The sequence below is a fragment of the Embiotoca jacksoni genome, unplaced genomic scaffold (genome assembly GCF_022577435.1).
Source record: "Embiotoca jacksoni isolate LCO1_2020_lvr unplaced genomic scaffold, fEmbJac1.0.p SCAF_116, whole genome shotgun sequence".
NCBI classification, from domain to species: domain Eukaryota; kingdom Metazoa; phylum Chordata; class Actinopteri; family Embiotocidae; genus Embiotoca; species Embiotoca jacksoni.
In genome coordinates this window covers 358,610-382,500 of record NW_027185248.1, presented here as the reverse complement: position 1 = coordinate 382,500, position 23,891 = coordinate 358,610, and the positions used below count along the sequence as shown (strand labels likewise).

The 23,891-nt window shown below is 47.3% G+C and overlaps 2 protein-coding genes and 1 pseudogene across 4 annotated transcripts; 2 read left to right on the top strand and 1 right to left on the bottom strand.

Annotated features, from left to right (window-relative positions):
- The first annotated feature begins 646 nt into the window (after window positions 1-646).
- LOC138194893 (neoverrucotoxin subunit alpha-like) lies at window positions 647-1,964 on the top strand. The gene has a single exon (XM_069143912.1). The coding sequence runs from the start codon at window positions 799-801 to the stop codon at window positions 1,441-1,443; it is 645 nt and encodes a 214-aa protein (XP_069000013.1). The 5' UTR covers window positions 647-798; the 3' UTR covers window positions 1,444-1,964.
- A 3,279-nt stretch (window positions 1,965-5,243) lies between these two features.
- Window positions 5,244-10,054, top strand: LOC138194877 (neoverrucotoxin subunit alpha-like). Of its 3 annotated transcripts, none has more exons than XM_069143899.1 (5): window positions 5,245-5,569; window positions 5,684-5,802; window positions 5,887-5,986; window positions 7,019-8,527; window positions 8,965-10,054. In XM_069143899.1, the coding sequence occupies exons 3-5, from the start codon at window positions 5,896-5,898 to the stop codon at window positions 9,531-9,533; spliced, it is 2,169 nt and encodes a 722-aa protein (XP_069000000.1). In that variant the 5' UTR covers window positions 5,245-5,569; window positions 5,684-5,802; window positions 5,887-5,895; the 3' UTR covers window positions 9,534-10,054. The 3 variants fall into 3 exon arrangements, with proteins under 3 accessions (XP_068999998.1, XP_069000000.1, XP_068999999.1); XM_069143898.1 differs by having other exon boundaries at window positions 5,673-5,802; XM_069143897.1 differs by having other exon boundaries at window positions 5,244-5,802.
- Window positions 10,055-12,698: 2,644 nt separating this feature from the next.
- Window positions 12,699-23,461, bottom strand: LOC138194880 (nardilysin-like; annotated as a pseudogene).
- Window positions 23,462-23,891: the final 430 nt, after the last annotated feature.

Genomic DNA, 23,891 nt, shown 5'->3' with positions numbered 1-23,891 from the left:
TTTCCTTATTATTCTTACGTAAAGTGATTTTCCTTCTTAGAGGCTTTATCATATTCAAAAACTCATCAAAGTAGAAACACATTTGTCTCCCGGCGAAAAATTTCTAATTCTAGTGGAGTCGTGAGTGGGCGTGACCAAACGGCTCGAGAGCGCCCCCTACAGAGATGCCCCGGCGGCCACATTTACCTAAATTCACCAAATCCGGTGGACACACAAAAAAGTTACATTGCACCGTTACGTCAACTGGACAGGAAGTCCACCATTTTGAATTTAGTCGCCATTTTGGGCGATTCTGACACGTTGTACTTTGTCGAACTCCTCCGAGGGATTTTGTCCGACCGACTTGAATTTCGGTTCTCTGGATAGAAAACATGTTTGGGATTAAAAGTTGTATAAATAATTCGTTTTCATCGATGTGTGTGCCCGTGAGAGGCGGCCATTTTGAGGTCTCGCCATGAAACTAGGAGTTGCTTTAAATCGTATGTACATGGACCGACCTTCTCCAAACATCACAGGTATGATAACAGCCCCGCCCTGAAGACCCCTGTGGGGGAATATTCTCTCATAGTCATAGCGCCCCCTGTTGGCCACTGGAAATGACACTTTTCATACTTTCACATTCTACGTCGAGCTGGTTGATCCCATGAACGTAAAGTCGGGTCACAACAACCTAAACATGTAGTTGATGATATATTGAGACGTTCGTTCGACTTTGTCAATGGGCGTCGCCGTGACGATGCGGCAAAGTTGGATGTCTCGCCGTGACACAGGAAGTTGGTGTTTAAGGTTTGAAACCTCATGAAATGTGTCACATACATCCGGCGTGGTGAGACGATACATCTGACGTGTTTTGCGAGTGGGCGTGGCCAAACGGCTCGCCAGCGCCCCCCGCTGGACCCAAACACAGCCAACAACCACGTCCTTCTGTCCGACGACAACAAGAAGGTGACATATGGAGAGGATCAAGGCTACCCTGACAACCCCGCGAGGTTTGGCAAACATCCTCAGGTGCTGTGCAGAGAGGGTCTGAGTGGACAGCATTACTGGGAGGTAGAGCGGAGTGACCTGTATGTTGAACACTTGGGTGTTGCTGTTGCATATAAAGGAATCGACAGGAAACAAGACAGTAAGGTCTCTGCATTTGGAAATAATGATTTGTCCTGGTACCATGGTCTCTGGTCTTTTCCCAAAGAGGATGGCACTGGGTACAACACTGGTTTAAGTGCATGGCATGAAAATAAAATGACCAGTCTCTGCTATGTTGGCTGGAAACGTGTTGGGGTTTATCTAAACTGGCCTGCTGGCACGCTGTCTTTCTACCAGGTGTGTTCTGACACACTGACTCACCTGTACACTTTCCGTAACCGGTTCTCTGAGCCGCTGTATCCGGCCTTCTGGCTTGCAAAGCCTGGTAACTACGTGACCTTGTGCCCGGTAGAATAAGACCAGACTGACTATCATGGCGTGAACGTTAGTCAGCAGTTGTTCATGAACGAGGCCTTTGAATGACTTTCTTTATTATTAAATGCTTCTTAACGCTTCACAACCCAACTTCATCTCCACTGGTCTCATCTCGCGCTCTTTAATCCGCTCGTCTGATCTGATCAAACTGGGACAGCATCAGCTGGTTCTGTTTATACTCGTACACGTATGTGTTGGATGATTTGATTGTTGTATAACGTTGATGAGGCAGATCAGGGTTTAAACTTCTCGAAATGCTTTAAGATAAACTGTCTGTAAACACACGTCGCTGACAGAAATATTTCCTTTACCATCTTTATCGGCTCATTAATGTGTAACTGGTTTATGTTTAAAATATAATGAATATTGTGATGGATTTATCTAGAAAATGTTAAACATGAGGGTGCATTTATTCTGGGAAAGTTGGGATAAAACAACAGATAGAAGTTGTTCAGTTGCTGTAACTCTTCTCATGTTAAACACTCAATAAAGTGAAAGCCTGATTTGAACACACTGAAGCTGTTTAATTATTTCACGTTGTTTAAACGGAGCACTATGAAGCAAATATTGTGTGAAAAAGAAAATCATTAATTCAGCTTGAGTTCATTGATGTTAGGTTAGGTTAGGTAGTTACTTTATTAATGCCCGAGGGGAAATTTTTTCGCTACCTCCTTCCTGTCTCCTGCTGACCTCCTGCTGACCTCCTTCCTGTCTCCTGCTGACCTCCTCCCTGTCTCCTGCTGTCCTCCTGCTGACCTCCTTCCTGTCTCCTGCTGACCTCCTCCCTGTCTCCTGCTGTCCTCCTGCTGACCTTCTTCCTGTCTCCTGCTAACCTCCTCCCTGTCTCCTGCTGACCTCCTCGCTGTCTCCGGCTGACCTCCTCCCTGTCTCCTGCTGTCCTCCTGCTGGCATCCTCCCTGTCTCCTGTTGACTTCTTGCTGACCTCCTCCCTGTCTCCTACTGTCCTCCAGCTGACCTCCGGCTGACCTCCTCCCTGTCTCCGGCTGACCTCCTGCTGACCTCCTCCCTGTCTCCTGCAGGAGTGAACCTGAAGACGTGGAGCATCCAGCTGGTTGACGACGGTCTGGAGGAGAACCACGAGACGTTCATGGTCTCCCTGAAGAAGCCGAGGAACGCAGTGCTGGGTCGGAGGAGGTCCTCCAGGGTGGAGATCCTGGAGCCCAGAGGAGGTGCTGAACCGGTTCTGACCAAAGTTCTTCAGCTCTCCTCATCGACGTCTTCGAATCAGAGGAAACTGAAACCAGCTGATTCACTGTTTCAGTCTCTCAGGATGCTGCAACCCAGACGACCTGAAGGTGGAGAAGGACCAGCGGCCTCCTCCTCCTTCTCCTCCTCCTCCTCCTCGTCTGCCTGATCCTCCCCAGCTGCAGGAGGAGGAGGAGGACCTCGTCACCGACATCGAGGCGGAGCTGCTGTGGGAGAACCAGCCCGACCCTTCCCGAGGAGACGTCCCGAACCGCCGGCCCTACCAGGACGATGTGGGGGGGGAGGGCACGGGACCAGACCGCCCCCAGCTACGGCCACGCCCCCAGCTACGGCCACGCCCACAGGGCTGGTGCTGGCAGCAGTGGAAGGCTCAAACATGGAGGATTGAAGGTGAGTGTTTCTCACTGATTAAAGGACCGAACTTGGAGAACCCTAATGTTCTCTGATGTTCTGATGTTCTCTGATGTTCTCTGATGTTCTAATGTTCTCTGATGTTCTGATGTTCTAATGTTCTCTGATGTTCTAATGTTCTCTGATGTTCTAATGTTCTCTGATGTTCTGATGTTCTCTGATGTTCTAATGTTCTCTGATGTTCTAATGTTCTCTGATGTTCTGATGTTCTAATGTTCTCTGATGTTCTGATGTTCTCTGATCTAATGTTCTCTGATGTTCTAATGATCTCTGATCTAATGTTCTCTGATGTTCTCTGATGTTCTGATGTTCTCCGTCTGTGTTTCTGTCTGTCAACTTGTGTCTGTTCAGGTTCTTCTGTCGGCAGAGAGAACGTCTGAGCAGAACGTCTGGACGGTAAGATTCAGTTCATCAGAGACCCACTGAACACGCTGAGGTAATGACTCCTCCTCTTCTTCCTCCTCCTCCTCCTCCTCCTCCTCCTCCTCTTCCTCCTCCTTCTCCTTTTCCTTCTCCTCCTCTTCCTCCTCCTCCTCTTCCTCCTCCTCTTCCTCCTCCTCCTCCATCAGTTCCACAGTCTGACTCCTCTCCGGCTGGAGGAGCTGCAGCCTGGTGATTCTCAGAGTCGCCTCCCGCAGGAGCTTCGGGTCGGAGATGCTCCTCACATGGATCATTCAGAACTGAGACAGCAGCGCAAGGTACACACACACACACACACACACACACACACACACACACACACACACACACACACAGACACACACACAGACACACACAGACACACACACACACAGACACACACACACACACACACACACAGACACACACAGACACACACACACACACACACACACACACACACAGACACACACACACACACACAGACACACACAGACACACACACACACACACACACACACACACACACACACACACAGACACACACACACACAGACAGACAGACACACACAGACACACACACACACACAGACACACACACACACACACATACACACACACACACACACACGCAGACAGACAGACACACACAGACACACACACCCACAGACACACACAGACACACACACACACAGACACGCACACATACACACACACACACACAGACACACACACACACACACACATACATACACACATACACTCTGTATATAAAATACGTAGGTATAATTAGGGCCCGAGCATTGGTGCGAAAGCCGTATTGTATTTCGTAATTAAAACTGCGAGCAGTGATGTACGGGCCCTCGCACTCCGGCGCGCCGCCTCCCCGAATCCGTCTCCCCGACATGTCGCGCGCGAGGGACTGCGTATACCCACTTAAATTTGCTATTTTTGTCTCGTTTCCTGTGTCCAGCAGGGGGCGCTGGCGAGCCGTTTGGCCACGCCGACTCGCAAAACACATCAGATGTATCGTCTCACCACGCCGGAAGCATGTCACTCATTTCGTGAGGTGTCAACCATCCGTTGACCTTAAACATCAACTTCCTGCGTCACGGCGAGACATCCAACTTTGCCGCATCGTCACGGCGACGCCCATTGACAAAGTCGAACGAATGTCTCAATATATCATCAACTACATGTTTAGGTTATTGTGACCCGACTTTAGGTTCATGGGATCAACCAGCTCGACGTAGAATGTGAAAGTATGAAAAGTGTCATTTCCAGTGGCCAACAGGGGGCGCTATCACTATGAGTGAATATTACCCCACAGGGTCTTCAGGGCGGGGCTGTTATCATACCTGTGATGTTTGGAGAAGGTCGGTCCATGTACATACGATTTAAAGCAACCCGTAGTTTCATGGCGAGACCTCCAAATGGCCGCCTTTCACGGGCACACACATCGATGAAAACGAATTATTTATACAACTTTTAAGTGATTTTCCTTCTTAGAGGCTTTATCATATTCAAAAACTCATCAAAGTAGAAACACATTTGTCTCCCGGCGAAAAATTTCTAATTCTAGTGGAGTCGTGAGTGGGCGTGACCAAACGGCTCAAGAGCGCCCCCTACAGAGATGCCCCGGCGACCACATTTACCATTTGGCCACGCCCATTCGCGACTCCACTAGAATACGAAATGTTTTGCCGGGAGACAAATGTGTTTCCACTTTCATGAGTTTTTGAATATGATAAAGCCTCCAAAAAGGAAAATCACTTTACGTAAGGAGAAGAAGAACGACGAACAACTACCAAGAACATTTTTACGAAATACAATAGGGCTTTCGCACCGATGCTCGGTGCTCGGGCCCTAATTATGTTTCCAAGGTATAATTATTATTATGTTTCCAAGGTATAAGAGCCTTTCTTCAGTACTGTAGAGGCCCGTTTGACAGCAGGTGTTTAAGGCTGCAGGTACCAGGAGAACTGCAGCTGTTCCAGCTTCTGGTTCACAAATCACAAGGGTGTGGACAGACATGGAGGGAAACGGAATATATCTCACCATGGAAATGTTTGTAAGTTATGAATGTTGGCAGAAATAATTGTTGTCAGTGATTATCCAACTTATCTGGAAAAGCACAAAGTCCCCTTCCAGGGAAAAGTGATGATGCATTACAGCTACGTGTCAGGGGGTGGAGTCAGACGAGGCACTGAACAGGATATAAGCTGGCATGTAGCGTTTCACGGCAACAGACTGGAAGCTCTAGTTGAAAGTGAAGAAGACTCTGCTGATCAACACCTTCACCAGGTGAGATGTGTGAAAGTGATGCAGGTGTTTTTAAAGCTGCCTGATCCGATCCTGAAGGAGCTGCTTCACCTTGTTTCTCCTCAGGTTGGAGAAATGGACTCACAGATCAAGTCGGTGGCTGCCCTGGGGCGACCTTTCACCTTAGGGATGCTGTATGACGCTCGCAGAGATGAACTGATCCCAGGTAAGATGCAACTCCCACCACAGGAACATGTGTCACCAACACGCGTGATTTCCATGAAGAGTTTGACACGGGTTCAGTTCATCACAAGAACTGGATCAGATTTCACTGAAGCACCATCATGGTTGTCAGCAGAAGTAGAAACCAGCGAGGACACATGGGTCAAGTGTTTGAGGACGCAAAGGGAGAATATATAAATAACTACTTCAACAGTGTAGTCAAGTAGCCAGATGAGCAGCTGGTATGAAGGTCCGAGAGCCTCATCAGAAGGTCTTGGTTGGTTTGGACCTCTTCCTCGTCCTTCTTAGTGTTGAAGCCGAGTCCAGATCCTCAGGACCTGTGACATGTTGGCCAAGTCGTGAATCCTGTAGCTGTCCACAGGGAGCAGGAATTGTTGTCAATAAGATGGCACGACCAGCAAAATAGGCCACGAGGTTTAATGCTCCCAGCTAGCCAGTCGGTGCCAGCATCATTTTCCACGCTGAAAGTCCGAATCCGTTTTTTCCTCTCTGAGCGCAGCTCTAGTTTTGGTGTTGAACAACCATCAGATTTAATTTAAGTTGCTGTTCTAATGGAAGTTTCGAAAAACTCTTTTCTAAAAGGAACTTGCTAATGTTGCTAATTGTAATAGCAACACAAAAAGTCTAATGTTTATCTTCCGGTATTCAATGATGTCGATGACATGCTATGATTTGATTGGTTGATGCCAAAAGGAAACTTAAAAACTTAAAAAACTTAAGAAACTTAAAAACTTTTTAAAAAAAACTTGTAAGCTCTGGTTACAACACAGGAAGTCATGTACAAGTCAGGCTCATCCATGTTAGATAACCATGATACTATCACCACCATGTTAGATAACCATGATACTACCACCACCATGTTAGATAACCATGATACTACCACCACCATGTTAGATAACCATGATACTACCACCACCACCATGTTAACAGAGGGGATCAGGTTATTTTGCCTGACTGCAATGTTTTCCATTCTCCAAACATTACATTCTGTCTTGATGCTCTGTATTTTCTGCAGGTGTCACTCTTTGGGATGAGAAGACTGTGCAGGAGAACACAGTTAAGAGCTCTCAGCCCAGCAGTACGTTTCAGATCAGTTCACATGACTCCACAGAAGAAAAATCTTTCCTGCTGGACGTCAGCGCCTCTCTGAAGGTCAGTTTCTGTAGTGGTCTGATTCAAGCCGGAGGATCTGCCAAGTATCTGGATAATCAGAAGAAATTCCACAGTCAGAGCAGAGTGACCCTTCAGTACAAAGCAACCACCCACTTCCAACAGCTGATGACCAATCAGGGAACCATGACGATGCAACCGACAGCAGCTCTGGAGAAGGGTTTGGCAACACACGTGGTCACAGGCATCCTCTATGGGGCAAATGCTTTCTTTGTGTTTGACAGTGAGAAGGTGGATGCGAGCCACGTCCAGGACATCCATGGCAAAATGGAGGCGGTGATAAAGAAGATTCCTACAGTGAATATTGAGGGCAGCGCTGAGCTGAAGCTGACTGATGAAGAGAAAAAACTCTGTGAAACATTCTCCTGCAAATTCTACGGCGACTTCCTTCTTGAGAAAAACCCGGCGACCTTCGCAGATGCGGTGGAGGTCTATGTGCAGCTTCCAAAGCTGATCGGAGCGAAAGGCGAGAACTCCGTTCCCCTGAAGGTCTGGCTGATGCCTCTGAAAGATTTAGATTTCAATCCCACTCAGCTGAAGCTTTCTGCTGCAGAAGCTCCTCAGGTGACTGGGATCACTGTTGGCCTGGTTAGAAAAGTCGAGAACGTGTTAGATGACTTAAACCAACTGGTGATGAGATGCAATGATTCTCTGGAAGAAAACGTGGTGAAAGAGTTTCCTCAAATGCACGAAATGATGAGCAGTTTCCAGAAGCTGTGCGGTTATTACATATCTGTGCTAAAGGCAACCATGGCAGAAAAAATTCCCCTCATCCGAGCAGGGAAGGAAGATGAAAGCTCACTGAAAAAGCTCTTTGAAGACGGAGAACACTCACCGTTCAGTCATTACAACTTAACCAAGTGGCTGGAAGACAAAGAGAGAGAAATCAACATCATGAAGTCGTGTGTGGAGGCGATGGAAGAAACAAAGATTGTTCCAAATCAGTCAGACTTGGATCGACAGGTTCTCGCTGCGGGTGTCCAGCACACTCTGGTCTTCGTTTTCACCTCTGTGGAAAACACCGATTCCTTCCTCGACCAGTTGGCAGCCTACATGGACCACTTTAACTTGGATCAACCATTATTCACAGCTGCAGGTCACGACCCTGCAAAGTGGTACTGGTCAGATGAAGTGTCGACTGCAGTGAGAGAAAAAGCCAGAGCTTTCTGTGATGTTGTTAAAACCCTGAAGAGCAACAGCCGCTTCCGTTTCCTCACAGCAGCCATCGCTAATTCCAAACACCCCGGAGCGACTATCTACCACTACAAGGACGGCGTCCTGGTCTCGGACGACTTCTCAAAGCCCGACATCACTGATGTGGAGAAGGTGACCGACAGAACAGACCTCCTCTGGTGTAAGTCCGACTTCAAGCACTTCAAGCCACTTGTTCAAGCAACTCTCCATTGCCTTTGTGACGTCACCGTGGAAACCTGAAACTGGAGCAGAGGAACATCAGGTTTTGTGTCAAACTGTGTAAACGGTCAACAGAGACCCTTGAAATGTTCAGAAAGTCTACGGCAATGAAGCGACAAGTTGGGTGAGTTGTTCTGATGACATCATGTTTCAAGAGGGGCGGAGCTTCATCATCCAACACCGAAGAATCTGCTGTTTCTCTGCTCCAGTTTCAGGTTTCCACAGTGACATCACTAATGTTCACGTACCAGCGGTCATGTTAACATCTGATGAAGATACGACTCTGAATACTTGTTATTATATATTATTATAAGCTCAGGATGCTGTGATCTGCGCTGGAGATGTAGTTAAAGATTTGTGTGTTGTTGCCTCCATCAGATTTCTGTAACCTGAGCCTGGACCCAAACACAGCCAACAACCACCTCCTTCTGTCCGACGACAACAAGAAGGTGACATATGGAGAGGATCAAGGCTACCCTGACAACCCCGCGAGGTTTGGCAAACATCCTCAGGTGCTGTGCAGAGAGGGTCTGAGTGGACAGCATTACTGGGAGGTAGAGCGGAGTGACCTGTATGTTGAACACTTGGGTGTTGCTGTTGCATATAAAGGAATCGACAGGAAACAAGACAGTAAGGTCTCTGCATTTGGAAATAATGATTTGTCCTGGTACCATGGTCTCTGGTCTTTTCCCAAAGAGGATGGCACTGGGTACAACACTGGTTTAAGTGCATGGCATGAAAATAAAATGACCAGTCTCTGCTATGTTGGCTGGAAACGTGTTGGGGTTTATCTAAACTGGCCTGCTGGCACGCTGTCTTTCTACCAGGTGTGTTCTGACACACTGACTCACCTGTACACTTTCCGTAACCGGTTCTCTGAGCCGCTGTATCCGGCCTTCTGGCTTGCAAAGCCTGGTAACTACGTGACCTTGTGCCCGGTAGAATAAGACCAGACTGACTATCATGGCGTGAACGTTAGTCAGCAGTTGTTCATGAACGAGGCCTTTGAATGACTTTCTTTATTATTAAATGCTTCTTAACGCTTCACAACCCAACTTCATCTCCACTGGTCTCATCTCGCGCTCTTTAATCCGCTCGTCTGATCTGATCAAACTGGGACAGCATCAGCTGGTTCTGTTTATACTCGTACACGTATGTGTTGGATGATTTGATTGTTGTATAACGTTGATGAGGCAGATCAGGGTTTAAACTTCTCGAAATGCTTTAAGATAAACTGTCTGTAAACACACGTCGCTGACAGAAATATTTCCTTTACCATCTTTATCGGCTCATTAATGTGTAACTGGTTTATGTTTAAAATATAATGAATATTGTGATGGATTTATCTAGAAAATGTTAAACATGAGGGTGCATTTATTCTGGGAAAGTTGGGATAAAACAACAGATAGAAGTTGTTCAGTTGCTGTAACTCTTCTCATGTTAAACACTCAATAAAGTGAAAGCCTGATTTGAACACACTGAAGCTGTTTAATTATTTCACGTTGTTTAAACGGAGCACTATGAAGCAAATATTGTGTGAAAAAGAAAATCATTAATTCAGCTTGAGTTCATTGATGTGATTTTAGCTGTTCAGTATTTTTCTGCTGTTAAAGAGAAGAGTCCAACTCCTCTCAACTGTCCTATAAAAGCATGCTAAACTACGTAGCTGCGGAAGTTTGACGTGTCCTGCTAAAACGTGAACGGCCCCGCTAGGACCGCCATGATGGAAACGATGTGGAGTCACTGGTTGCTATGACGATTCCCACTCTTCAGTGGAGCAATGACCCAGACAGAAATGCAGACGCACATCCTTCAAGAAAGTCCTCACGAAACAGAAACTACAAGTCCTATTGAAAAGATTCTTTCAGCGTGAGCATCAGAATCTTGTCATGAAGAACTGTAGTGATTTTCACGTCCCTACTGTTTTATTTTGTATTATTGAGGCACGGTTGCAGGTTAGAGACGCCCTCCCTTCCTGTTTCTGACCAGAAGGTTCAGAGCTCAGATATAATGGGAGTCTATGGGAGAGCTGGAGGGAGCACTCAGCACTCGGAGGGAGTTCAGCCAAAACGGAGACTCCGATCACAATGAGAGTCGGACTGGCAGCTGACAGAAACCCCTCCAGTTTGATGTATACATTGTGTGTGTGGAGCGGAAACTGAGCAGGAAACAGGATTAAAAGTGATTTTCTTCACAGAATTCGAAGGCATCAAAAGTCATTTTTTATAGATTGTTAATATATGAAATGAATGAATACAATTTATTAACGTATAAAATTCGATGTTTCCCCTCCTTTGTCTTATATAACCCCCTATAAAATGTATTAATCTATAAAATGATTTATGAATGTATAATATTTATGAATTAAAACTGCATTAGAGATATGCGGGCCCTCGCATGCTGCCCATCGGGTCCAGCGGGTCGGAAGCGGCCGCGGAGTTCACCACGCCTGACGCATGTGCAAAGTCTTGTGAAGTCTGAAGCATCCCTGGACCTCAAACATCAACTTCCTGTGTCAAAGCGAAACATCAAACTTTGCCGCATCGCCTTGGCGACGCCCTTTCACAAAAAAGCACGAGCTTCTCAATACATCATCATCAATGTTGAAAGGCTATTCTGACCAGAGTTGATGTCGATGTGATCAACCAGCTCGACGAAGCACGTGAAAGTATGAAATATGTCATTTCCTGTTGCCAGCAGGGGGCGCTATGACCATGAGCGAATATTACCATACAGGTGTCTTCAGGGTGGGACTGTTGTCAAAGATGTAACGTTTGAGGAAGATCGGAATATGTACATAAAAGTTACAGTCACTTGTAGTTTCATGGCGAGACGCTCAAAATGGCGTCTCAGTGAGAAAAAGCAGAATTTGAATTCCTTGAAAAACAAAAGGGCTTTCGCACCATTCGGTTCTCGGGTCCTAATTATTAATAAGTCTGTATGATGATGGTGTGAAACTGAAATCAGAGAAAGCTGAAGCCTCAAATATTCAAAATAATTCTGCTGTTCAAACATTAAAATATTCAAATCCATTTAAATCATTTGTGATGTTTTCATTTTGTTGTGTTCAATAAAGTTGGAGAAAAAAACAACAACAACAGGTGAAGTGATGATTGATGAACTGCTATCAGCTGTTGTCTTGATGACATCACAGGAAGTTCAGTTTTCTGAGTTTCGCTGCTGAAGGCCAACAGGTCAGTTGTTTTATTTCTTCCTGCCCGTTTCCAGCTGCTCCGGTTGGTTCCTCCTGTTTCCTGTTAACCGCTGGGTTTTATCCAAGTTAAATCAGGTCGCTTTAAAACAATTGATGTTGTTTTTGAAGTTTTTCTAGAATCTTCTAAACATCTTCCGACTGTCTTCATCAAATAATCTTCAATTCGGATAAAAATAAAATGATTTTTCACTTCTTTCCGAACCAAAACAAAGATGGCGGCCGGCCGGTGACCCGGATTTTCTTTATTTAATAAGCTTCAGGTCAAACCGAGCATCTTCAGCTGTGAAGCTGAAAGTAAACATATCTGTTATCTTAAATTCTGTTTTTAATGAAAACAGTGAAAAATAAAGACGTCAGAAACTCTTTAAATGTTTTTATTGATATTTACTGACATAATATTCCTGAACTGAAACATGTATGTCGTTTCTTAAAGTGATCACATGACTGCAGAACATCCAGAGTCCACATGTTTATTTCCACGTCTGTCCTCATGAATAGACTCGTACAGGACGAACACGTTAAAATCATCGTTATGTTTCCTTGGTAACAGACGAGCCCGAGGTCTTCACGCTGCGTTCACGTCCCCCGGGAACCGACAGTGTTTCCATGTTAAAAGGCTGTCGGAGCATCAGGAGGCCATTAATGTACTTTTTTGTGTAACTGTAGTTTTGTGTGTGATTGTAGTTTTTTTGTGTGACTGTAATTTTCTGTGACTGTAGTTTTGTGTGTGTGATTGTAGTTTTGTGTGTGTGATTGTAGTTTTGTGTGTGTGGTTGTAGTTTTGTGTGTGTGATTGTAGTTTTGTGTGTGTGATTGTAGTTTTTTGTGTGACTGTAATTTTCTGTGACTGTAGTTTTGTGTGTGTGATTGTAGTTTTGTGTGTGTGATTGTAGTTTTGTGTGTTTGATTGTAGTTTTCTGTGTGTATGATTGTAGTTTTCTGTGTGTGATTGTAGTTTTGTGTGTGTGATTGTAGTTTTGTGTGTGTGATTGTAGTTTTGTGTGTGTGATTGTAGTTTTCTGTGTGTGATTGTAGTTTTGTGTGTGTGGTTGTAGTTTTGTGTGTGTGATTGTAGTTTTGTGTGTATGATTGTAGTTTTCTGTGTGTGATTGTAGTTTTGTGTGTGTGATTGTAGTTTTGTGTGTATGATTGTAGTTTTCTGTGTGTGATTGTAGTTTTGTGTGTGTGATTGTAGTTTTGTGTGTGTGATTGTAGTTTTGTGTGTGTGGTTGTAGTTTTGTGTGTGTGATTGTAGTTTTGTGTGTATGATTGTAGTTTTGTGTGTGTGGTTGTAGTTTTGTGTGTGTGGTTGTAGTTTTGTGTGTGTGGTTGTAGTTTTGTGTCATTTTATTTACAGAGCTTCTGTTCCCACAGGAAGTGAACGCAACATTCACACAGTAGAAGAAGAAACCACAGGAGTTTTCCTCAGTGCTGGATGTTGCTGTGGTTACTTCACTGTCTCTGCCAGACAGCCAATCAGGAGGCAGTGGGTGGGGCCTAGCTGAGGATCTTGTGGTAGGGGTGGAGGGGAAGGGAGGAGGTAAACGCTCTGATGTCAGTGATGACTGTGGCGTCCTGGAGTGACGGCGATGAGGTCGGCAGGAAGGTCAGCTCGCTCACTTCACCGTAGGCTGAGGAGGGGGCGGAGCTTTCCGGGCTGCAGGCGGCGCTCTGATCGGGGGGGTCGTTTTCCTCCACCCCGAAACCAACCACCTGACAGGAAACAGGAAGTTCAGTGTGTTTGTCTTTTATTTTGAAAAGTGTAAAAAGTTCTACATGGCGGTGATGGTGAGGGGGCGGAGCCTCAATGAAACACTCACGTGAACACTGAGCTTCCTGCTGCTGCTGTTTCGGTGCTGCAGGAACCAGAAGACCAGATCGTCCTGAGAGAACGTCTTCAGAGCCTCGATCTGCAACACACACACACCTGTTTACCACCTGTTTACCTGTTTACCACCTGTTTACTGGCTGTTCACCTGTTTACCACCTGTTTACCACCTGTTTACCTGTTTACCACCTGTTTACTGGCTGTTCACCTGTTTACCACCTGTTTACCACCTGTTTACTGGCTGTTCACCTGTTTACCACCTGTTTACCACCTGTTCACCTGTTTACCACCTGTTTACTGGCTGTTCACCTGTTTACCACCTGTTTACCACCTGTTTACCACCTGTTCACCTGTTTACCACCTGTTTACTGGCTGTTCACCTGTTTACCTGTTTACCACCTGTTCACCAGCTGTTTACCGGCTGTTCACCACCTGTTTACCACCTGTTTACCGGCTGTTCACCGGCTGTTCACCACCTGTTTACCGGCTGTTCACCACCTGTTTACCACCTGTTTACTGGCTGTTCACCTGTTTACCACCTGTTTACCACCTGTTTACTGGCTGTTCACCTGTCTACCACCTGTTTACCACCTGTTCACCAGCTGTTTACTGGCTGTTCACCACCTGTTTACCGGCTGTTTACCGGCTGTTCACCACCTGTTTACCACCTGTTTACCGGCTGTTTACTGGCTGTTCACCGGCTGTTTACCACCTGTTCACCAGCTGTTTACTGGCTGTTCACCACCTGTTTACTGGCTGTTCACCACCTGTTTACTGGCTGTTCACCACCTGTTTACCGGCTGTTTACTGGCTGTTCACCACCTGTTCACCAGCTGTTTACCAGCTGTTCACCACCTGTTTACCACCTGTTCACCAGCTGTTTACTGGCTGTTCACCACCTGTTTACCACCTGTTTACCAGCTGTTCACCTGTTTACAGATCATGTGTATTGATCATGTTGTGTGTTGATCACGTTGTGTTGATCACGTTGTGTTGATCATGTGTATTGATCACGTTGTGTGTTGATCACGTTGTGTGTTGATCACGTTGTATATTGATCACGTTGTGTAGTGATCACGTATATTGATCACGTTGTATATTGATCACGTTGTGTGTTGATCACGTTGTGTGTTGATCACGTATATTGATCACGTTGTATATTGATCACGTTGTGTGTTGATCACGTATATTGATCACGTGTATTGATCACGTTGTGTATTGATCACGTATATTGATCACGTTGTATATTGATCACGTTGTGTGTTGATCACGTTGTGTGTTGATCACGTATATTGATCACGTTGTATATTGATCACGTTGTGTGTTGATCACGTGTATTGATCACGTGTATTGATCACGTTGTATATTGATCACGTTGTGTGTTGATCACGTTGTGTGTTGATCACGTATATTGATCACGTTGTATATTGATCACGTTGTGTGTTGATCACGTGTATTGATCACGTTGTATATTGATCACGTTGTGTGTTGATCACGTGTATTGATCACGTATATTGATCACGTGTATTGATCACGTTGTGTGTTGATCACGTGTATTGATCACGTTGTATATTGATCACGTGTATTGATCACGTATATTGATCACGTTGTATATTGATCACGTTGTGTGTTGATCACGTGTATTGATCACGTTGTATATTGATCACGTGTATTGATCACGTATATTGATCACGTTGTATATTGATCACGTTGTGTATTGATCACGTTGTGTATTGATCACATTGTGTATTGATCAGTGTGATCTGTGCAGGAACACGCGTGTGCGTCACCTCCTTGCTGAGCCGGTCGAAGACGTACTGCTGCGTGACGACCTCAAACCAGTTGCGGTCCACCTCCTCTCCTAGGTGAGCGTCCTCGCACTCCTTCAGCTTGATGAGCGCCGTCACCTGGGTCCTAAAGGCCTCCTGGTTCAGGGCTGCCAGACGCTCCCCGAAGCTCAGCAGGAACTCCTCGATCTTCGCCTCCACCAGCTCCGAGCTGCGAGCGCAGGAACGCGTGTTAATGGCTCGGCGGATCGGCCGCCGTTCGGAAACCACAGGTAAACTCACCTGAACTTGGTGGCCTGTGTTTCCACGGTGACGGAGAATCCCAGCACCCCCGAGGTGTTCCTGCAGGTCGGGTACACCTGGTACCTGCAGGTCAGGAGATCACATTCAGACTAAAGTCAGTCAAAGAGATCCTGCTGGCTGCAGCAGAGGGAGGCAGCCTGCAAAGGAACAGCCTGTTTTAACACCTGTGATGTCACCCGTGATGTCACCTGTGATGTCACCATGTGTGTCTCTGCTGTGTCCTTAGCGTGTGTTCCTTATAGTGAAACTCACCCCAGAGTCTCCTTCGTCCTCAGGAAGTCGAAGCAGGGCTCCTCCATGTGCATCTGACACACACACACACACACACCGTTACCATGGTTACAGGTGTTCTTCAGGCTCATGTTAAAGGCTCACTGTCCCTCTGCTTGTTGACTAACATCCTGTTTCCTGTCAGGGTTACCATGGAGACCGTGAACTGATCTTGATGACAGACAAGTGTGACGGACAGGTGTGTGTGACACTCACCACCATCAGCTCCATCAGGGCGTGTTCTCTCAGCTGTTTCAGCCCCGACTGCAACACAGGACAGGAAACACGTGTCAGTGTTTACACGCCACATCACGCGGCAGAGAAGAGCTGAGTTGGCAGTCCGTCACTCTGATCGCTACCTGGTAGTAGACGGTGACCTCAGAGTTGGCGTCTCCTTTGTTCAGAGATTTGATTTTACAGAGATGATGTTTCTGAGGAAGCTCCACAACCCGGAACAACACGGGGGCCTCTGCTGGCAGAGGCTGGAACTGCAGCTTCCTGCACACACACACACACACACACACACACACACACACACACACACACACACACACACACACACACACACAGAGACACACACAATCACACACACAGAGACACACACAATCACACACAGAGACACTGGTCTGAACTGGACTCATGAATCGGTGTTTGTCCGATCAGATGATGTGTCGTCATGGCAACAGATACTCACTCAGTGAAGTAGTTCAGGAACTGTCTGGACTCCTGGTGGAGGAAACAGATGGATGATCAATCAATATCAACATCACTGTTCCACGGTTCCGATGGTAACCACGGTAACCTTTATTCTACTGAAGCTTTTAGGTGGAACCTTTCCTCATCATCTCCTGAAAACCAGCTGTACCCTGATTATTATGGGATGTTTTTTGTATTAATGAGATAGACTGACATCACTCATTCAGAGCAAACACAATGTGTTCTGAGTCGCTCTCTCTGTGTGTGTGTGTGTGTGTGTGTGTGTGTGTGTGTGTGTGTGTGTGTGTCTCTCTGTGTGTGTGTGTGTGTGTGTGTGTGTGTGTGTGTGTGTGTCTCTCTCTCTGTGTGTGTGTGTCTCTCTCTCTGTGTGTGTGTGTGTGTGTGTGTGTGTGTGTGTGTGTGTGTGTGTGTGTGTGTGTGTGTGTGTGTGTGTGTGTGTGTGTGTGTGTGTGTGTGTCTAACCGTGCTGGTGAAGTTCCCCTGCACCAGCCCCTCAGTGTAAAGCTCCGCCTTCAGCTCGGTGACGAAGGTCATGAGGTCGAGGACGGTGAGTCCTTTAGTGACGGCCTGATGTTTCTGGATGACGGACCAGCGGCAGTGTTCCAGGATCAGCAGCCGCACGTCTCTGAACACAGTACAAGTACACACTGATCTCTGAACACAGTACAAGTACACACTGATCTCTGAGTGTGTATCACTCGGTGTGTGTCCTCCGTACTTGCCCAGCCGGTCCGGCTTGATGAGGATGTTGAAGTAGGTTTTCTTCAGCTGCTCTGAGAACATGTTGAAGACCCCCGGATCAGCGCTGAAGTCTGCAAGCTGATCCACGATGAGCCTCAGCAGCAGCTGGAAGGAGGTAGAATCACTCATCAATACTGGATCAATACTGGATCAATACTGATCAATACTGGATCAATACTCATCAATACTGGATCAATACTGATCAATACTGGATCAATAATGATCAATACTGGATCAATACTCATCAATACTGGATCAATACTGATCAATACTGGATCAATACTCATCAATACTGGATCAATACTGATCAAAACTGATCAATACTGGATCAATACTCATCAATACTGGATCAATACTGGATCAATAATGATCAATACTGGATCAATACTCATCAATACTGGATCAATACTGATCAATACTGGATCAATAATGATCAATACTGGATCAATACTGGATCAATACTCATCAATACTGGATCAATACTGATCAATACTGGATCAATACTCATCAATACTGGATCAATACTGGATCAATAATGATCAATACTGGATCAATACTGATCAATACTGGATCAATAATGATTAATACTGGATCAATACTGGATCAATACTGATCAAAACTGATCAATACTGATCAATACTGGATCAATACTGGATCAATACTGATCAAAACTGATCAATACTGGATCAATACTGGATCAATACTGATCAAAACTGATCAATACTGGATCAATACTCATTAATACTGATCAATACTCATCAATACTGAATCAATACGGATCAATACTAGGTAGACGTATCAGTTATTGATCTGTCTGTCTCTGTCCCAGTATGTGCCAGCGTGTCCCAGCATGTCCCAATGTGTCCCAGTGTGTCCCAGTGTGTTCCAATGTGTCCCAGTGTGTCCCAGCATGTCCCAATGTGTCCCAGTGTGTCCCAGTGTGTTCCAATGTGTCCCAGTGTGTCCCAGTATGTCCCAATGTGTCCCAGTGTGTCCCAGTGTGTCCCAGCGTGTCCCAGCATGTCCCAATGTGTCCCAGTGTGTCCCAGTGTGTTCCAGTGTGTCCCAGCGTGTCCCAGCATGTCCCAATGTGTCCCAGTGTGTCCCAGTGTGTTCCAATGTGTCCCAGCATGTCCCAATGTGTCCCAGTGTGTCCCAGTGTGTTCCAATGTGTCCCAGTGTGTCCCAGTATGTCCCAATGTGTCCCAGTGTGTCCCAGTGTGTCCCAGCGTGTCCCAGCATGTCCCAATGTGTCCCAGTGTGTCCCAGTGTGTCCCAGTGTGTCCCAGCATGTCCCAGTATGTCCCAATGTGTCCCAGTGTGTCCCAGTGTGTCCCAGCGTGTCCCAGCATGTCCCAATGTGTCCCAGTGTGTCCCAGTGTGTTCCAATGTGTCCCAGTGTGTCCCAGTATGTCCCAGTGTGTCCCAATGTGTCCCAGTGTGTCCCAATGTGTCACCGTATGTCCCATAGTGTCCCAGTGTGTCCCAGTATGTCCCAGCGTGTCCCAATGTTTCCCAGCGTGTCCTGACCGGCAGCTTGTGGTTGAAGCCCTTCAGTCGGACCACCAGTCCGTGTTCTGCGGCCACCAGTTTGTACTCCAGCTGGGCCACGTCGGCCTCGTAGGCGGTTCTGCCAGGTTGTGGGCGAGGATGTTGACGAAGAGGTCGAACAGAACCAGACTGAGGAAGAAGAGAAGCTGCATGTTCCTCATGTCAACACGAGTTCTGGAGGTTCTGTTTGAAGCTACATGCAGCTGTGGTCAGTACCACTGAACTGTTACTGGTACTTAAAAAAAAAAAAATTCCTATTGGAAATATTATTTCATATTGTGTTCTGACACGTTTCAGTTTAATGATGCAGCCCACCTCAACCTCTGACCTGTGACCTCTGACCCCCAGCTGCTCTGCTTCACATCCCTGCACATAAACAGTTAGGTGGTGGTGCCGGTCCAGGTGAACCTGATGGGTGTCGGTGCTCTCTTACTTCTCTGGGCTCTTCTGGATCATCGGGGAGATCAGGTTGAAGCGGATGTAGGCTGGAACGCACACACACACACACACACACACACACACACACACACACACACACACAGAGTCAGCAGAACTTCTACAACCGGACTTTAAACCAGTCTGTTAAACATGTGGAGGACAGTCGGCCATGTTTAAACATGTGACATGATGACCCCTGCTGAGTGTGACGTGTTGTCCAATCAGAGCTCACCTTTAGGGATCTTGAACTTGTTGTCCTTCTTGTACCACAGACAGCCTCGCTCGCTGCTCGCGATCCGGACAGGAACTTCCGTGTCAGGGCAGTCCGACATCTTCAGGGTGAAATCCGTCGCTACGGCAACAACAGGAAGAATCACTTTACTGAAGGTGACCTCTGACCTGAGTCACCTGATTCACCTGATTTACCTGATTCACTTGATTTACCTGATTCACCTGATTTACCTGATTCACTTGATTTACCTGATTCACCTGATTCACCTGATTCACCCGATTCACCTGTGTCACCTGATTTACCTGATTTACCTGATTCACCTGTGTCACCTGATTTACCTGATTCACCTGTGTCACCTGATTTACCTGATTCACCTGTGTCACCTGATTTACCTGATTCACCTGATTCACCCGATTCACCTGTGTCACCTGATTTACCTGATTCACCTGTGTCACCTGATTCACCTGATTCACCTGATTCACCCGATTCACCTGTGTCACCTGATTTACCTGATTCACCTGTGTCACCTGATTTACCTGATTTACCTGATTCACCTGTGTCACCTGATTTACCTGATTCACCTGTGTCACCTGATTTACCTGATTCACCTGTGTCACCTGATTTACCTGATTCACCTGTGTCACCTGATTTACCTGATTCACCTGATTTACCTGATTCACCTAAGTTAGGGGTTTACTTCCTGTATTCTAATGTCATATTTCACAGGTAGTTTACAGGTCCCAAGTGTGGTGTCATATGACCTGAACTCCTCCTACTGACCGATGAACTGGTTCTCAGCAGGAAGGTGGAGTTCAGGGTGGAGCTGGAAGTCTCCTCCCCAGCGCTGCCTCCACTCCTCTGGGATCTCTGAGCAGGTAAAACAAACACACCCACATGTGAAGGTCTGGCTGAGTCGGGTCCGGCCCGTTACCGGGTCAGTACACAGTGATCACATGATGGTTCTGGTGCGGTACCTTCGCTGCTGTAGCTGGTACCGAACCACCTCTCTCTCAGGGTACACACGCCCTCATTCTCCGGAGACAGAAGGAGCAGGTTGGATCTGTGGGGGGTCAGCAGGGAGAGGGGGGCGGAGATCACCTGGACACACACACACACACACAGATATATACACACACACACACACAGAGACACACAGAGATATATATACACACACACACACACACACAGAGACACACAGAGATATATATACACACACACATACACACACACAGAGACACACAGAGATATATATACACACACACACACACATACACACACACAGAGACACACAGATATATATATACACACACACGCACACACACACACAGAGATACACACACACACAAAGATATACACACACACACACACAGATATACACACACACACACACACACAGAGATACACATACACACACACACAGAGATACACACACACACAAAGATATACACACACACACACACACACACAGATATACACACACACACACACACACAGAGATACACATACACACACACACACAGATATACACACACACACACACACACACACACACACACACAGAGATACACACACACACACACACACACACACACACACACACACACAGAGATACACATACACACACACACACACACACACAGAGATACACACACACACACACACACACACACACACAGAGACACACTCACTAATCAATCACCTTTATACTCCAACCTAATCAATACTTCAACACCTCCTCTGATCAGAGTCCAGTCCAGAATCCTGGTCCTGGTCCTGGTTCTGGTTACCTGTGGGTCGAACTCGAACATCAGCTGGTCTCCGGTCAGGAAGTCCTCTTTGGGGAACAGCTGCATGTTCTCACAGATGTTCTCCACAAACTCGATGGGATCCGTCTGAGGAGGAGAGGCAGGGGGTGGAGCTTCAACTCCAACCAATCATGGTTCAGAACACGTGTCTGTAAACACGTGAACATGTGATGAACACGTGATGTGCTGCGGTACCTGCTCCTGATAGTGGAACTCGTTGGCTTCTATCTTCTGAATCTCCTCGTAGATCCTGAAAGAACAGCGATAGTTAGCGTTAGCATTAGCTGCAAAGATAGTTAGCGTTAGCTACAGGTCCATGTTGGAGGGTCAGCTGATGCTACCTGACCTCTGCTGGGGGCCGACGGCCTGCAGCATCTTCAGGTACTGGAACACCAGGTGGACAACCTGCAGACAGGAAGTACGGTGGCCTGGAGGGTCAAACACTGCACCATCACACAACATTACGGAGTGTGTGAGTGAGAGAGAGAGAGAGAGAGAGGGAGAGAGAGAGAGAGAGGGAGTGTGTGTATGTGTGTGTGTGTGTGTGTGTTTGTGTGTGTGAGTGTGTGTGTACCTGGTAGAAGTTCTGGTAGCCCTGGTCAGTGAGGGTGATGGAGATGGAGAAGATGGAGTAGGTGGTGTTCTGGTCGAAGCCCGTCTCACTGTTTCCTCCGAACAGAGCCAGAGCCCAGCACCTGAACACATGACCACCACGTGACCACCAGGTGACCACTAGGGGACCACCAGGGGACCACCAGGTGACCACCAGGGGACCATCACGTGACCACCACGTGACCACCAGGTGACCACTAGGGGACCACCAGGGGACCACCAGGGGACCATCACGTGACCACCAGGGGACCACCAGGGGACCACCAGGGGACCATCACGTGACCACCAGGGGACCACCAGGGGACCACCAGGGGACCATCACGTGACCACCAGGGGACCACTAGGGGACCACTAGGGGACCATCACGTGACCACCAGGTGACCATCACGTGACCACCAGGGGACCACCAGGTGACCACCAGGTGACCACCAGGTGACCATCACGTGACCACCAGGGGACCACCAGGTGACCACCAGGTGACCATCACGTGACCACCAGGGGACCACTAGGGGACCACTAGGGGACCATCACGTGACCACCAGGGGACCACCAGGTGACCACCAGGTGACCATCACGTGACCACCAGGGGACCACCAGGTGACCACCAGGGGACCACCAGGTGACCACCAGGGGACCATCACGTGACCACCAGGTGACCACTAGGGGACCACTAGGGGACCATCACGTGACCACCAGGGGACCACCAGGTGACCACCAGGTGACCATCACGTGACCACCAGGTGACCACCAGGTGACCATCACGTGACCACCAGGGGACCACTAGGGGACCACTAGGGGACCATCACGTGACCACCAGGGGACCACCAGGTGACCACCAGGTGACCATCACGTGACCACCAGGGGACCACCAGGTGACCACCAGGGGACCATCACGTGACCACCAGGTGACCATCACGTGACCACCAGGTGACCACCAGGGGACCACCAGGTGACCATCACGTGACCACCAGGTGACCAGCTGCAGGTTAATGACTGACCTGCGTCTCAGCAGCGACAGGATGCTGCCGGCTCCCTCGTGTCCGATCAGCCAGGAGATGTAGTGGAGCGGTTTCACTCTGACACACAACAAACACAGGTTGATCTGATGATGATGATGATGATGATGATGAGCAGCTGGTTCACCTGCTCTTCATCAACAGAACCAGAACATTCAGGCCCGTGTCCTCTGGTTCTGCTTCCAGAACTCACCGGTACTGCTTCCCCTGCGGTGGAACCGCCCAGCTGATGGTCAGAGCATGAACCTTCCTCACAGGAACCACTGGACACACAGGATCAATCATCCTGATCAGGTCAGCATCAGAGGAACACAACAACACACATAACACACACAACACAAACAATAACACACAAAACAACACAACAACACACATAACACAGTTTCTGTTTTCTACACAAACTGGTTCTGATGCAGAAGTTTCAGCTGCAATACCACCGAGGACCACTAGAGGTCGGCTCCAAAAAGCCTCACAGTGTGTGTGTGTGTGTGTGTGTGTGTGTGTGTGTGTGTGTGTGTGTGTGTGTGTGTGTGTGTGTGTGTGAAACGAGCCTTCCTCTTTCACCTCCTCCTTCTCTCAGCTTCCCTCAAAGACACCACCTGAACTTCATCTCTGTGATTCATGAGGTGAAACAGGAGCGGGCCTGTCCTGAAGGAACGTGGTCTGACAGGCCAGTCCAGTTTTTAGGGTGCGAAGCTCTGTTGTTTTTCCAAGGAATTATTTTTCTCTTTCCTTATTATTCTTACGTAAAGTGATTTTCCTTCTTAGAGGCTTTATCATATTCAAAAACT

Excerpts from the sequence above, each read along its gene's own strand:
- LOC138194893 (XM_069143912.1), top strand. The coding sequence starts at position 799 with ATGAAATGTGTCACATACATCCGGCGTGGTGAGACGATACATCTGACG.
- LOC138194877 (XM_069143897.1), top strand. The coding sequence starts at position 5,581 with ATGTTGGCAGAAATAATTGTTGTCAGTGATTATCCAACTTATCTGGAA. Across the intron at positions 5,803-5,886 it reads CTGATCAACACCTTCACCAG|GTTGGAGAAATGGACTCACA; the intron begins GTGAGATGTGTG and ends GTTTCTCCTCAG. Across the intron at positions 8,528-8,964 it reads CAGAACAGACCTCCTCTGGT|ATTTCTGTAACCTGAGCCTG; the intron begins GTAAGTCCGACT and ends TGCCTCCATCAG.